The 13,867-nt window shown below is 43.5% G+C and overlaps 1 protein-coding gene across 1 annotated transcript in view; it reads left to right on the forward strand.

Annotated features, from left to right (window-relative positions):
- The first annotated feature begins 5,866 nt into the window (after positions 1 to 5,866).
- TMEM47 (transmembrane protein 47) overlaps positions 5,867 to 13,867 on the forward strand; it is a 28,878-nt gene continuing 20,877 nt past the window's right edge. Inside the window, exon 1 of the mRNA XM_018043921.1 lies at positions 5,867 to 6,412. Within this exon, the coding sequence (XP_017899410.1) occupies positions 6,187 to 6,412 (226 nt within the window). The 5' untranslated portion in view covers positions 5,867 to 6,186. The remainder of the gene's footprint in view (positions 6,413 to 13,867) is intronic.

Raw genomic sequence — 13,867 nt, forward strand, 5'->3', positions numbered from 1 at the left:
ACCACCAGGAAAGACCTGCACAAAGATGGCTTTAGACTAAAATCTTAAGTCACAGAAAATGCTTAGCTTATGAGCTCCAAAGAGAGCAATGGAAAATGTGAACAATTTCCCAGGGTGATTTCTAATGATGATGATTCCATCTCTACTCTAATTTCCTTGATTTGTGTTTAAGCCAACACCCAAGTCATGGTTCAGCACTAATCCCCTTCAACCTTCACAAAGCATAATATAAACCTGCTCATTCGACCCCAATATTTCTGAGGCTTCCGCGGTTCCAATTTCAATTTAGTCCTCAAGTGTGGGGCACACCAGGAAAGATGTAGAAGTGATGTATCCTGATGATGATGGCCAAGGGTAACTGAAATGCCACCAGGATAAGAATATGTGGGTAGGCATCCATTTGCTTCAGGGTAACCAAAAGGTTCCATTTATAGTTGTAGAAACAAAGAAACCAGAAGTTTAAAAATGCAGTAAGATATACACCAATAAAAACATTTTTTTTAATTCAGTCCCCAAGTGGTGCTAGTGGTAAAGAACCTGTGTGCCAGTGCAGGAGATGTAAAAGATGCAGGTTCGATCTCTGGGTAAGGAAGATCCCCTGGAGTAGGAAGTGGCAACCCACTCCATTATTCTCACCTGGGAAATCCTCATGGACAAGGGAGTCTGGTGGGCTACAGTCCACAGGATCACAAAGAGTCAGACACAATTGAAGCAACTTCGCACAGTATGCTTGAAGTACTCGAAGAGCTTATACTTGGTCATTTCTCCACAAAGCTCTGAGTGAATAAAACTAAAATATAAATATGCAGTAGGATTTGTACCGTAAGTGATTTTAAGAAAACAGAAGTTTGAAAAAGATGGAAGAGACATTTAACATTAATCCCACTGGGAATATCCTAATTTTCCCTGTATTCTTACTTTCTGGGCATCTGACATACTTCCTTCATTACAATAAACATATCAATATTTGCTTTAAAACTAATCATCCTTCATTTCCAGGGGCTTTTTGTGTTTTCCTTTTCATGATTTATTTCCTTTCTTTGTGGGCAAGTAAATTATTATGGTCATAGGTACTATTATGAAATAAGAAGTAGCTTGAAGTTAAAACATTCACACATTGCTGCCAGTTTTTCTGACTTGACTGTTTCAAACCTGAGTCTGATCTCTTCCTTTACTTCAGAGTCTGGGAATGACTCCTTCCTGCCTTTCTGTGGCTACATAACTCAGGCAAAGTTATGTGTCAGAGTTCTGACGCCAATTTTCATGGAACTCCTAGACTGTGGAATAGAATTTGGGCCCTTAGCTTTTGCCCCACTAAGGTCCAGGAATAGGAGTGACCATGGTGACATGATGCCCAAGCTAGATTCAGGTGAAAGAGGGGGTCTCTGGCGTCTGTTTCGCATCATAATGAAGGGCCAACAAAGTTATCACTTCTAACAGTTCTCTTGAAAATTTGCCTAAGCAAGGGACTCTTTCTTCACAGTTCAATGTAGTCCCCTTTCATTTCTCAGTATGGGTTTTTTTCAATTTTTGTTTCTACTCCCCTCACACACACACACACACACACACACACACACACACACACACACACACACAGAGAGAGAGACAGAGAGAGAGAGAGAGAGAGAGAGAGAGGGAGAGAGAGAGAGTCTTTGGTTGTCATCTCCCATCTCACTTCCAGCCAGATATCCAGATATCTTTTTTTGGTAGGTTTTTATTCAGTGTTTACTGATACAATCCTTGCTTCACTATTTCCATTTTTAGAGTAAATGCAGGTCCACCATCCCAAATACTATAAAACCTTTGGGGCCAGCTGTGTTGAGGAACTCAGCCTTTTTCATATCATTGAATGCTACTGTGGCTCATATGCTATAAATTAGACAATACCCAACAGGGTTTGCGGCTCCATATTTATTCACACTAAGTGGAATAAACCAAAACCATAAACAGCCTCACATCAGTTTGTATTTTTTTTTAACCAAATGAATTTGCTACAAACTTATGAAAAGGAAAAAAAAAACAACCTTCTGTCTTGAGAGCTTTTTGTATTATGAAAATGAAGATTTAGGATTATTAGGCTGTATTATACTCTGTAAATTCAACATAATTAAAAGAGGAATGGGGTACTCTAGGAGAATTTCGTTATTTGTTGTTTAAAATGCCTTCTATTTTTTAACTTTTGAGAGAGTACAAAGACAATTTCATAGCTGGTATAATGAAGGATGGAGTCACTCAAGTAAGCAGTTGAGACCAAGCCAGAAAGAAAAATGAAGCAAAAGGAGCATGGGGTTTAGGGGGCTGAGAGGGGTAGAGAAAGAAGAAAGCCCAGATTAGATGGAACAAAGATAAAGAAAAATATTGGCTAAGAATGGAATCTATAAAGGGAAAGTGATAGAACTTGGAGGAAAAAAGGTAAGTTTGACAGCATAGTCAAGAAATATTCTTAAATATTATTTTCTTTAAAAAAATATTATTTTCAAATATACACTTTAAACAAACAACACACTGGTTCCAAATAGAAAAAGGAGTACATCAAGGCTGTATATGTCACCCTGCTTATTTAACTTCTATGCAGAGTACATCATGAGAAACGCTGGGCTGGAGGAAGCACAAGCTGGAATCAAGATTGCCAGGAGAAATATCAATAACCTCAGATATGCAGATGACACCACCCTTATGGCAGAAAGTGAAGAAGAACTAAAGATCCTCTTGATGAAAGTGAAAGAGGAGAGTGAAAAAGTTGGCTTAAAGCTCAACATTCAGAAAACAAAGATCATGGCATCTGGTCCCATCAGTTCATGGCAGATAGATGGGGAAACAGTGGAAACAGTGGGTGACTTTATTTTCCTGGGCTCCAAAATCACTGCAGATGCTGATTGCAGCCATGAAATTAAAAGACACTTGCTCCTTGGAAGGAAAGCTATGACCAACCTAGATAGCATATTAAAAAGCAGAGACATTACTTTGCCAACAAAGTTCTGTCTAGTCAAGGCTATGGTTTTTCCAGTAGTCATGTATGGATGTGAGAGTTGGACTGTGAAGACAGCTGAGTGCTGAAGAATTGATGCTTTTGAACTGTGGTGTTGGAGAAGACTCTTGAGAGTCTCTTGGACTGCAAGGAGATCCAACTAGTCCATCCTAAAGGAAATCAGTCCTGGGTGTTCATTGGAAGAACTGATGTTGAAGCTGAAACTCCAATACTTTGGCCACCTGATGCGAAGAGCTGACTCATTTGAAAAGATCTTGATGCTGGGAGGGATTGGGGGCAGGAGGAGAAGGGGATGACAGAGGATGAGATGGTTGGATGGCATCACCGACACAATGGACATGGGTTTGGGTGGCCTCCGGCAGTTGGTGATGGACAGGGAGTCCTGGTGTACTGAGGTTCATGAGGTTGCAAAGAGTCAGACACAACTGAGCGACTGAACTGAACTGAATAGAAAAATATCCCAAGTCTGGTCATCCCTATTAATCGTCATTTTTAAAAAATTTTTTTTATTTTTCAGTGTTCCATTAGGAACTATTTTCAAGGATAAGCATGTAAGATTATTTTTCCTTGGAATGATAGGAGGCCAAAAATTCTGTTGGAAGTTAGAAGTTAAGGGGCTCACAGTGCTCTAGCATTCTTCGTTACTGCTAAGTCGCTTCAGTCATGTCTGACTCTGTGCGACCCCATAGACAGCAGCCCACCAGGCTCCCCCGTCCCTGGGATTCTCCAGGCAAGAACACTGGAGTGGGTTGCCATTTCCTTCTCCAATTCTTCATTAAGGGCAGTAAATATCACGACAGAGAGGTAGGGCTAAGTTGCCAGTTCTCTAATTTCCAAATGTAAGGAAACCATGGGTTTTTATTTCACATTGGATTGGTTCTTATTCTTAAGCCATTTGATACTAATTCAACTGTTTCTTGCATTCAAACTGTTGCTTCAGTCAAAATGTAGTCAGCTCTATGGAAAAATGTGATTGGAAGAAAAGAAACTGTGAGGGCTTCCCTGGTGATCCAGGGGTTAAGACTCCCGAGTTTCCAATACAGGGTACATAGGTTCAACTCCTGGTCAGGGAACTAAGACACCATATGCTTCCCAGTGTGGCCAATAAATAAATAAATAAAATAAAAACAGCAAACAACAAAAACCCAGTTACCCATAAAAAAGTAACTCCTGCAGTGGGAAAGGGTGATGTTTCATTAAAAGAGCAAGCATTTTTTCCATTCTTCCTATTTTTTTAAAAAAGTTATTGATTTTAATTGGAGGCTAATTACAGTATTGTGGTTGTTTTTTCCATACATCGACATGAATCAGCCACGGGTGTACATGTGTCCCTCCATCCTGAACTCTCCCTCACCTCCCTCCCCACCTCATCCCTCTGGGTTGTCCCAGAGCACTGGCTTTGGGTGCCTTGCTTGAAGCAAGGAACTTGCACTGGTCATTTATTTTACATATGGTAATACACATGTTTCAATGCCATTCTCTCAAATTATCCCACCCTTGCCTTCTCTCACATGGATTAAAAGTCTGTTCTTTACATTTGTGTCTCTTTTGCTGTCTTCGTCTTTCTAAATTCCACTTACATGCGTTAATATACCGTATTGGTGTTTCTCTGACTTACCTCACTCTGTATATCCAGTCTTCCTTTCTTAACCAGTATTTTTGGGTTTCTCCCCAACTTTCCCAGATAGCTAAAGATCTGGGACCATCCCTACCCCCAACGAACTGTTCAATAAATTGTTTATTTTATAGGAAAAAGGGGAAAGTAGTTAAAGAGATACAAGAGACAGATAACCTACCATTACAAGCTGAACCAATCAATTACAGAATTGCAAATTCAATTCCAAGGTGAGTCTATTCCTCTTGTGGGGAGCGGGGGTGGTGGGGGGGTGGTGGGGGCGGCGTCTCCTTAAAAATCCAGTCAAACCGGAATGAATCCTTAGCCCCAAGCACACAGTAAACGCGGATAGGTTGATTACTTATAGATATCCCACTTTTCCTATGCCAGGCCCTGGGCCAGGTCTTCCAGGCACAGGAAAAGGTTAATGCTATTTACAGACTCAGATCCAACTTGGCATAATGTAAAGCCCAATGAATAAAGGTTTTAGACAACGCGCGAAGAACACAGCAGCCGGTAAGCAAGTAAGGTTTACATCACATTTTGTGGAAGCTCTCCTTCCCATTTTAGCTCCTGCGTTCTTTCCCTGAGCAAGCGCCCTTCCTAGGGGGCGCGAAAATAGGCGAGCTCAGAGAATAGAAGCGCCGGTAAGCTGGCGGAGAAAGTTAGGAAATAGGGAAAACTGGGGGGTGGGGGGAGATGACTTGCTCCAAGACTAGGTCCATCCTGAGTTTGAAAAGAGAGTACTTTCGTCACTTTTCTCCATGTTCCAAATCCCCGGGATGAGAAATTGGCAGGGCGGGAGGGGGCGTGTTACATCACTGAGAGACCCTCCCTTGGCTCCAGTGGCCACATCCCAGGAAACCTAGGAATCTACAGCTGACGCCTTCTAGAAAAGGACCCACCCCAGCTCCCTAAGAAAAGGAAACCCACGTGACGGGAGGGGGCGGGGGCGGGAAACCAGGCGACCCCGGAGCAAGCGCGGCCAGGGGCGGGGCCGGGGGCCCCGCGGCTTCGAGGAATCGCCCGGCGCAGCGGTTCGGAGGCGGAGGGATCGCACTGGGCTCTGGCAGGATAGAGGACTCGCTGAGCGCGCACCAGGCACGCGGGGCCGAGAAAGAAGGGATCCGCTCTGCGCGCACCGGGCACGGGCGGGGCGGACGCGAGCCTCTCGCGCGGGGAGCCGGGAGCCGGAGCCGGAGCCTGACGCCGCCTGGGTGCTGACCGCTGCCCCTCCTCGCTCGGCGCCGCCTCCCGCAGCCGGGGAGGGGCCGGGGCGGAGCGAGCGAGCCGGGCAGCGCCGGGGCGGAGCGGGCGCGGGCAGAACGCGGCGCGGGGCCGGCTGCGAGGGTCCGCGGCGGGATCGGCATCGCTGCGGCTGCCTACGACCCGGTGCCCGGCCGCCCGCCCCACAGACCCACCTTCGCGGCGCGGCGAGAAGCGCGCGGAGCTCCGAGGGAGCGAGTCCCCGCGCGCGCGGCGGCTCGGCTGCTTCCCTCCGTGGGAGGTCAGGCTCCCGGCTCTCCGGACCCGCCTGGCGTCCTCGTCTCCCGCGGGGCGGGCCGGCTGCGGCGCCCGGGGCATGGCTTCGGCGGGCAGCGGCATGGAGGAGGTGCGCGTGTCGGTGTTGACCCCGCTGAAGCTGGTCGGGCTGGTGTGCATCTTCCTGGCGCTGTGTCTGGATCTGGGGGCCGTGCTGAGCCCGGCCTGGGTCACGGCCGACCACCAGTACTACCTGTCCCTGTGGGAGTCCTGCCGGAAACCCGCCAGCTTGGACATCTGGCACTGCGAGTCCACGCTCAGCAGCGGTGAGGGCCCGGCGCGCCGCGACCCCTGTCTCCCGCCCCGGACCGCCCTGCGCCCCGCTGCCTGGACGGCTACCTCCTCTACCTCCCAGCCCCCATTCTGTGTCCCCCGACCCTAGTCCGTCCCCTTCGTGCTGGCCCTTCGCGGATTCTCGGGCTCCAGCCACCTCCCCGATCCCCACCCCTTTCCTCTTCCCAGTCCGGGTCGCCGAACCTAGTGCGATGCCCCAAGCCCTCTCCTCCGTGGCTATTCTTCCGGCTGTGGAGTAACACGTATGCTATATTGTTATCATTTAAGGCGAGAACCGTGTGGTTGTGTTGAAAATGCAACGCCTTCCACACCCCCGTTAAAAAAAAAAAAAAGTAAAAGCGCCCCAACTCCACCGGGATACTGTGGGCTCTCTGCCTTCCCCACTTTCTTCTCTCTAGGAGAAATTTGCCTGAGTTTACCTCTTGGTGCCCGCGTTTCTGTCTGTTGTCTTCCTCTTTATCTGGCTTGTCCCCGATGAGTTTCGGTTTGGATTTTAGTTCCTTAAATTTTTGAGGGATGTGGAAAGTTGGGAGAGGGACAGGCTTTAATTTCCTTTCCTTTTTTGGTGACACAGTCCTTGGTTAAGAGTTGCTCTTCCTTCTTCCCCACTCCAAATACCTTCTCTGTCCTCCAGATCTTTCTCTTCTGCATGAGGTACTCACGAGATGCCTGGAAAGTTGTGGCTTACTCAGTCAGCACTGGAAGCTGCAAAGGGATGGGGTGGAGGATGGAGAAGGTAGTCCCCGGGGGAGGGGGGTGGCTTTTCTGCTTTACTCTCTCCTTGAGCCCCGGTTGCCTTCCCCTGCACTCCAGTTACGCCCTTAGCAGAAATCTGCCAAAATTCGGATTTCTTCCTGTAAACCGCTATTCCTTGCTAATCTTGATTCTTCAGCTGCTGGTGTCAGTGCAGAGAAAGGGGAATAAAAGAGGACCTGGCTGTGATTTTGCACACCTACACGTGCACCCCTGAGAAACTCATTAAATTCCTTCGTGACAGTTTCATGTCTTCTCTGGGACTGTTTATAAAGCTTTACTGAAAACGTGTCAAGTTCTAGGCAAGTTGAAATAGGAAAAAAAGCCACAAAAATCAGATTTACTTTTGTCTTTCTTTTCTTGTTATAAGGGAAATTAGTTCACTTGCTTTAGTTTCTTCCATAAATTTGATTGTGTTTACAAAAGGCTTTTTTCTTTGATATTACCTCAAAATTTCCATTGAAGGATTTTGTCTTTGTTGCTTAATTCACTGTGGAGGGGACTGGTTGGCAGCGGGAGGTCAACATTTAGGTCTTTTAATTCTTTCAGGCTTGGTTGTTTACAACTAAAGATAAAATAAATCGGTAAAATGCCTTTCTTCAGTAACCAGGGGATCCAAATAAACTTTGGAGAGAATATCTTTTCTTTCTCTACTCCAGTAGAAATGGAAATTTATGTAGGAATGCCAGCTTCAGCACGTCTCCTTAGCAACGTGAATCTTTTGCCCCTTTCTCACTGTCTCCTGAAATAATAGCCCCCTTATTGCATAAAGACTTTTCAGATAGGTTAGAGAAACGAGCTTCAACTCTCATTTTCTTTTCAGGCCGTATCCTTTTCTCTCGACCAGGAATGTGGGGAATGGGGAGAAGACAGCTCGAGTTTGTTGAGCGTCAGCAGTGTTTGCTAATTTCCTTAATTGCCTCCATACCCATTTATCTCTGCTTTTTTCCTCTCGAAACAAGGAAAAAGGGAGACACAAGCTTAATGCAAATATAGTGATAATAGGACTCTGCAAGGTAAAAATCAGAGACGGGTACAGTTTCTGATTTTTTCCCCCCTCTGAGCCCGTTATTCTGTCCTCTTGCAGAAACTCATACTCCAGCATTTATTTCTTTTTTCGTTCCTGAAAATAGTTTTCATCCTAGGAAAAAAGTATACCTCAGAAGCGAACGGGGGTGGTGGAGATGGTTTGGTTGGAGGCTATCTGAAACAAGTTCTTGACTTGCTTTATGTAGTAGCAGTTCGTTTTTCCTCCCCATGGTGGTGGGTGGGGAGGGTGCAGGAGGAAAGGAAACACAATATGGAAAATTGCTCCATCTCGCCACTTTACAAAGTCTGTTTTCTTACAGTGTTTGGTGGACTCAAAGCTTCTGTTCACCAGTATTCTGAAACAAGAGGGGGAAGCTTGAAGTGAAACGAGCAGTTCTTTCCTTGCCCGTTCCAAAGGGCAGGCAGCTTTTCTCAGTCTGTTTGCTGTGTTGAATAGCAGAAAGCAGAGAGGGCAATGTCTTCTCTGAAGATTTTAAGAGATCCACTTCATTGTCTCTCGAAATGAATTGCCTCAGGAGGAACCACCAAGGACAGTTTTACTGAAGGCCCTTTACCAGCATCTTCAGGGCTTAATTAAAAACCTTTGTCTTAATTAGAATTAAAACTGCCGTGAAGAGGCAAGCTTGTAAATACAGAAGGGAAATTTCAGGAATGTTTCTACTGATGACAGTATGTCCTACTTAGGCCCAGTTTTTACAGAAACTTTCCTCTCAGCCATTATTTTTACAGGTGCGTTTTTAATTTTGGTACCAAATATGCGTCGTTTACTGCTTATAACCTGTTTTATGGTTTTAAGCAAAAGCAGAACCGTGCCTTTTTTGTCCTGGTGTATTGAAGGTTGCGTCAGCACTTCTAGTATGAACCAGTTGGTGTCGGTCAACCGTAATGCTTTTCTCTGGTGTCCCAGTTCTGTTTATGGGGGACTGCCCAGGCATTCATCTTTAAGCTATAAATTTCCCAAAAAGACCAATGAGAAAATGGCTAATAGACTGGCATTCACAGTGAAAACATGAAAAAAAAGAAAAAAGAAAAAGTATGTTTGTTAGGAAGTTTAGAATAGGTAGTCCTCATATGGCTGTCGGCCACAGAATTTCTAAGGATGGTTTTCCCCACTTCTGATTTTGGCGGTCTTTTAATACATCTTAAATATTTCTTTTAAATGATAGTAATGTTTTAGACATTTGCTTAGTCACATTTAATTTAGATAACTTTTTTCTAGAATATAATTTTTATAGAGTTTCACAGCCATAGCAATTACAAGAGAAATCCTTAGTACAAATAGGATTACTCAGTGTATACAGAATGCTGAGACCCTAAACTTAACTTCAAAAATACTGTATAACCTCTTTGGGTGATTTTATGTTTCTTCTATAAAATTTATAAATACATAGCTATTTCATATAAATCAGATTGCTTTTTTGATGTCTGTGTTACTTATTGACTAAGCAAAATGCAAGTGTGTGCAGATGGCCAAATGAACACAATTTACTGAGAGTAATTTTGGAATATAACAAGTGGCAATTATCTATCTTTCTATCCACAAAATACTTGATCAGATAGTTAGTGCCTTTTTCATACAATATTGTTAACATCATCCATGCACCGCCCTAAAAATAGCTCTATTTGTAACATGAGTCACTGGCAGTTTTGAAATGGCAGTGCACTGTATGCTAATAACAGGTGAATATTATTATTTTCAGTTGACGGGTTCTTTTAAGAGTGCTTTGTATGTAGCTCATTTTTTAAAAACTGATATAAAAATCCACTTTAAAAGGCATTATAAGAAAACCTGTCTAAACACCTGCAAATCTTAGAAAACTTGAGGTACAGTGGTTCTGAGTTCAGATGTGTATCATGTATGCATATTTTGAATCCATACTTTAATTGGGAGACTGAATTTCCTTGGAAAACGTCACAATATGATTTACTCCAGGGAAGGTTCAGCTTGTTGCTTGAAATGAGTTGATACTGATGTATGTTTACAAATAGCTTGGCAAGCTGGGGAGGTCATGACAGTTGTACTCTATTCTGGCTTCCTAAAAGAGGACAGGACTGGAACAAAAGAATTTATTTAACCTATACAGCGTAGACTGATGGAAAATTATTCAAAGAGCAGCACTTAGCATTGAAACTTTCTTTCTTAATAATCCAGAGAAAACGAAGTATAACATTTCAAGATCCTCATGGTGATTTTCTTTTAAGGTCTCCTAAGACTCTGAAGTTCCCCAGATTGACTTTTACAAAGGACATTTTAATTTGTGGGCAGATATAATTCCTCTTTTGCTCATAATCATAGAATGATTGTAATCTCCAGGGGGCCATTTAGATCAATCTTTGTCAGCTAAGGGATTTGATGAATATGTGAGAAGCCTGGCCTTTCATAAAACAGTTCAAAACCAAACCAAAACAAACAAAAGCATATTTCAAGCAATAGATTTTGCCTGCTGTCAGGAATAAATTTGAAGAATCACTTTCAAGTTTAATAGTAAGCCAGGGAACCGTGGCATACTGTAGTCCACGGGGTCACAAAGAGTCGGACACAACTTAGTGACTAAACAACAGCCACAACAACAATCCTTTTCACTAATATATCTAGTACTCCACCATTTCCCTAAGTGGGCTTGGTGGTGGTGGTGTTCAGTTGCTAGGTCATGTCCGACTCTTTGAGACCCTATGGACTGCTGCTGCTGCTGCTGCTGCTAAGTCGCTTCAGTTGTGTCCGACTGTGCGACCCCATAGACAGCAGCCCACCAGGCTCCACCGTCCCTGGGATTCTCCAGGCAAGAACACTGAAGTGGGTTGCCATTCCCTTCTCCAATGCATGAAAGTGAAAAGTGAAAGTGAAGTCGCTCAGTCGTGTCTGACCCTCAGTGACCCCATGGACTGCAGCCTTCCAGGCTCCTCCATCCATGGGATTTTCCAGGCAAGAGTACTGGAGTGGGGTGCCATTGCCTTCTCCACCCTATGGACTACTGTTCCCAAATAAGTCCCTGGATTACATAACCTGAATATCACAGCAATGTTTGTATGAACTATCCTATATTATAGCATAATCCTGTAAGACGGCAGAATAGTGTTGTGAAGAATACATGAGGGAGGCTTTGGATTCAAGCTGCCCTGAACTTGGCCACTTCGCAATTATATGACCTCATAAAACTTACTTAACATCTTCACATGGTTTGCCATGAAGATTAAACATACATACATACCTGCTCATTAGGGTTGCATTTCTTCCTTATTGTATATTCAGAGAAGCAAACCCAAAATGATATATTCTTTTTCATTAATTGAGGACTTTTTCTTCCTTAGGTGGTAAACTTTTTTTTTTTTTCCTCGCACCAAATGATTAAGTATGTTGTTCATCTCAAATTTAAATTTTGAAAGGTACTACCCAGCATTTAACAGTGCTCTTGGTTGATCCTAATCACAAAATTATTACCTACTATCGACCTTTTATTCAGTACTATTCCAGGCCAGACATCTCACTTATTCCCAGTATTGAATAAATTTGAACTGTAGGTAATGATACCCCCTATATTATTGAGAAAGTGAAAGTGAAGTGGCTCAGTTTTGTCCAACTCTTTGCGACCCCATGGGCTGTGGCCTACCAGGCTCCTCCATCCATTGAATTTTCCAGGCAAGAAGGCTAGGCATTTTTGTACATTTACCAAGTTCTCAATCAGTGGTAGAGACAGGTTTTTTCCAAGAGTGTTCCAGTTATTACAGCTGGAAAACAAACCACCTCCAAAGTTAGTGCTGTCAAATAACATTTATTTAATAATGTCCATGACTTTGGTGGGTCAGGAATTAAGATAGGGTGTGATGAGGATGCCTTGTCGCTGCTCTTGGACGTCTGGAGCTGGGGCCCAGGGTGATTTGAATGACTGGAAACTAGAACATGCAGAACTGCAGGATCCTCTTCCAAATAATTTCACAAGGTTTGACACATTGGTGGGAATGGCTGGGAGGCTGGACTCAGCTGGGACTGGTCTGTCTAGCATGGTCTCGGGATAGTTGACTTCTTACAGGATGAGTAGTTTTCCTGAGAGCAAGGGTTGGAAAAGAACCAGTCTCCTGTCAGAACCAGCCTGGGAAATTAGAGGAGCCATATGTACAGCCCGGATTCCAGGGGAAGAGAACTGGGTTCTATTTCTTGATGGAGCAGTGGCAAGGTCACATTGTAGAAAAGCATGTAGGATAGGAAATATTGTTGGGCCACGTTTGCTAGTCTGACACTAGAGTCTAACTACAAATCTGCCTTCTTTATTGCCTCTGAAGAACAAAGACAACTACATAGCCCCTTTCTTTGAGAAATTTGAATCAACTATATAAATAATATTTGGCTGGGGTGAGAGCTGCCCTCAACCAACACATGGCTTTAATGATTAGTCACCTGTATGGGATTACTCTGGATTTGGAAGGAAATGAACTCAAGAACCTAACCTGCCTACAAACAGACAATGCTTTTCTCTGTCTATATATAAACATCTTAAGTCATTTTTGGTTTATAGTCTTAAAAGGATCAAACTGATTGAGAATGCATGTGTGCATGCTCAGTTGTGTCCGACTCTTTGTGACCCCATGGACTGTAGCCCACCAGGCTCCTCTGTCCACTGAATTCTACAGGCAAGAAAACTGGAGTGGGTTGCCATTCCCTTCTCCAGTGGATCGTCCCCACCCAGGGATCAAACTCGTGTCTCCTGCATTGGCAGGTTGATTCTTTACCACTGAGCTACCTGGGAAGCCCCCATCTGGCTTCCTAATTTGATACTTTATGTTGCATGATAAAATTTTTGCCATTTTAGAAAGTTTTGTATGAGTCTGATGAAATGGTTTGTACATGAACACTACAGTGTTAAAAAGTTAAAAATTCCAGACAGCAGTTAAATTTTATAGTGCTAGAAAGTCATGAGAGTTACAGAGGTTTTTTGTTTGCTTGTTTTTTTATTATTTTAATAACATGATTCTTTTGATAATTGCCCATATGTTGAATCACAGAATCATACCACATTTGGACTAGAAAAGATTTTTTAAAATAATCTTGCCCAATTGAATTTATTGCATAGATAAAAAAAATGAGTTGAGACAAAATATTAAAGACTCAATAGAGAGATTGTACTTAGCCATAGTATTTTTGCAGGATGGGTTTTCAAAATTTCCAGTGATATTGCAGATAGCTATCTCTAGGTGTGTGAAGGATTGTTGACTACTATCATGTATGGAAGGGCTTCTCAGGTGGCACCAGGGGTGAAGAACCCTTCTGCCTACATAGGATACATAAGAGATGCGGGTTTGATCCTTGGGTCAGGAAGATCCACTGGAGGTAGAAATGACAACCCATTCCAGTATTCTTGCCTGGAGAATCCCATGGACTGAAGAACCTGGCGGGCTACAGACCATGGGTCGCAAAGGGTTGAACACAACTGAAGCAACTTAGCACACACAGCACATCATGTATGGAGCTTTGGATGAAGTTAAGGATTACTGTGAAATAGGTATCTACTTTTTACAAGATTATTTATTTATCATCCAAGATTTCATTTTCCTATGGAATTTAAAGAGTTTTCAAGTAGACTCATACATGTTTATTATCATCATGTTTATTTGTTTATTATCATCAGATT

This window comes from Capra hircus (assembly GCF_001704415.2).
Source record: "Capra hircus breed San Clemente chromosome X unlocalized genomic scaffold, ASM170441v1, whole genome shotgun sequence".
Classification (NCBI taxonomy): domain Eukaryota; kingdom Metazoa; phylum Chordata; class Mammalia; order Artiodactyla; family Bovidae; genus Capra; species Capra hircus.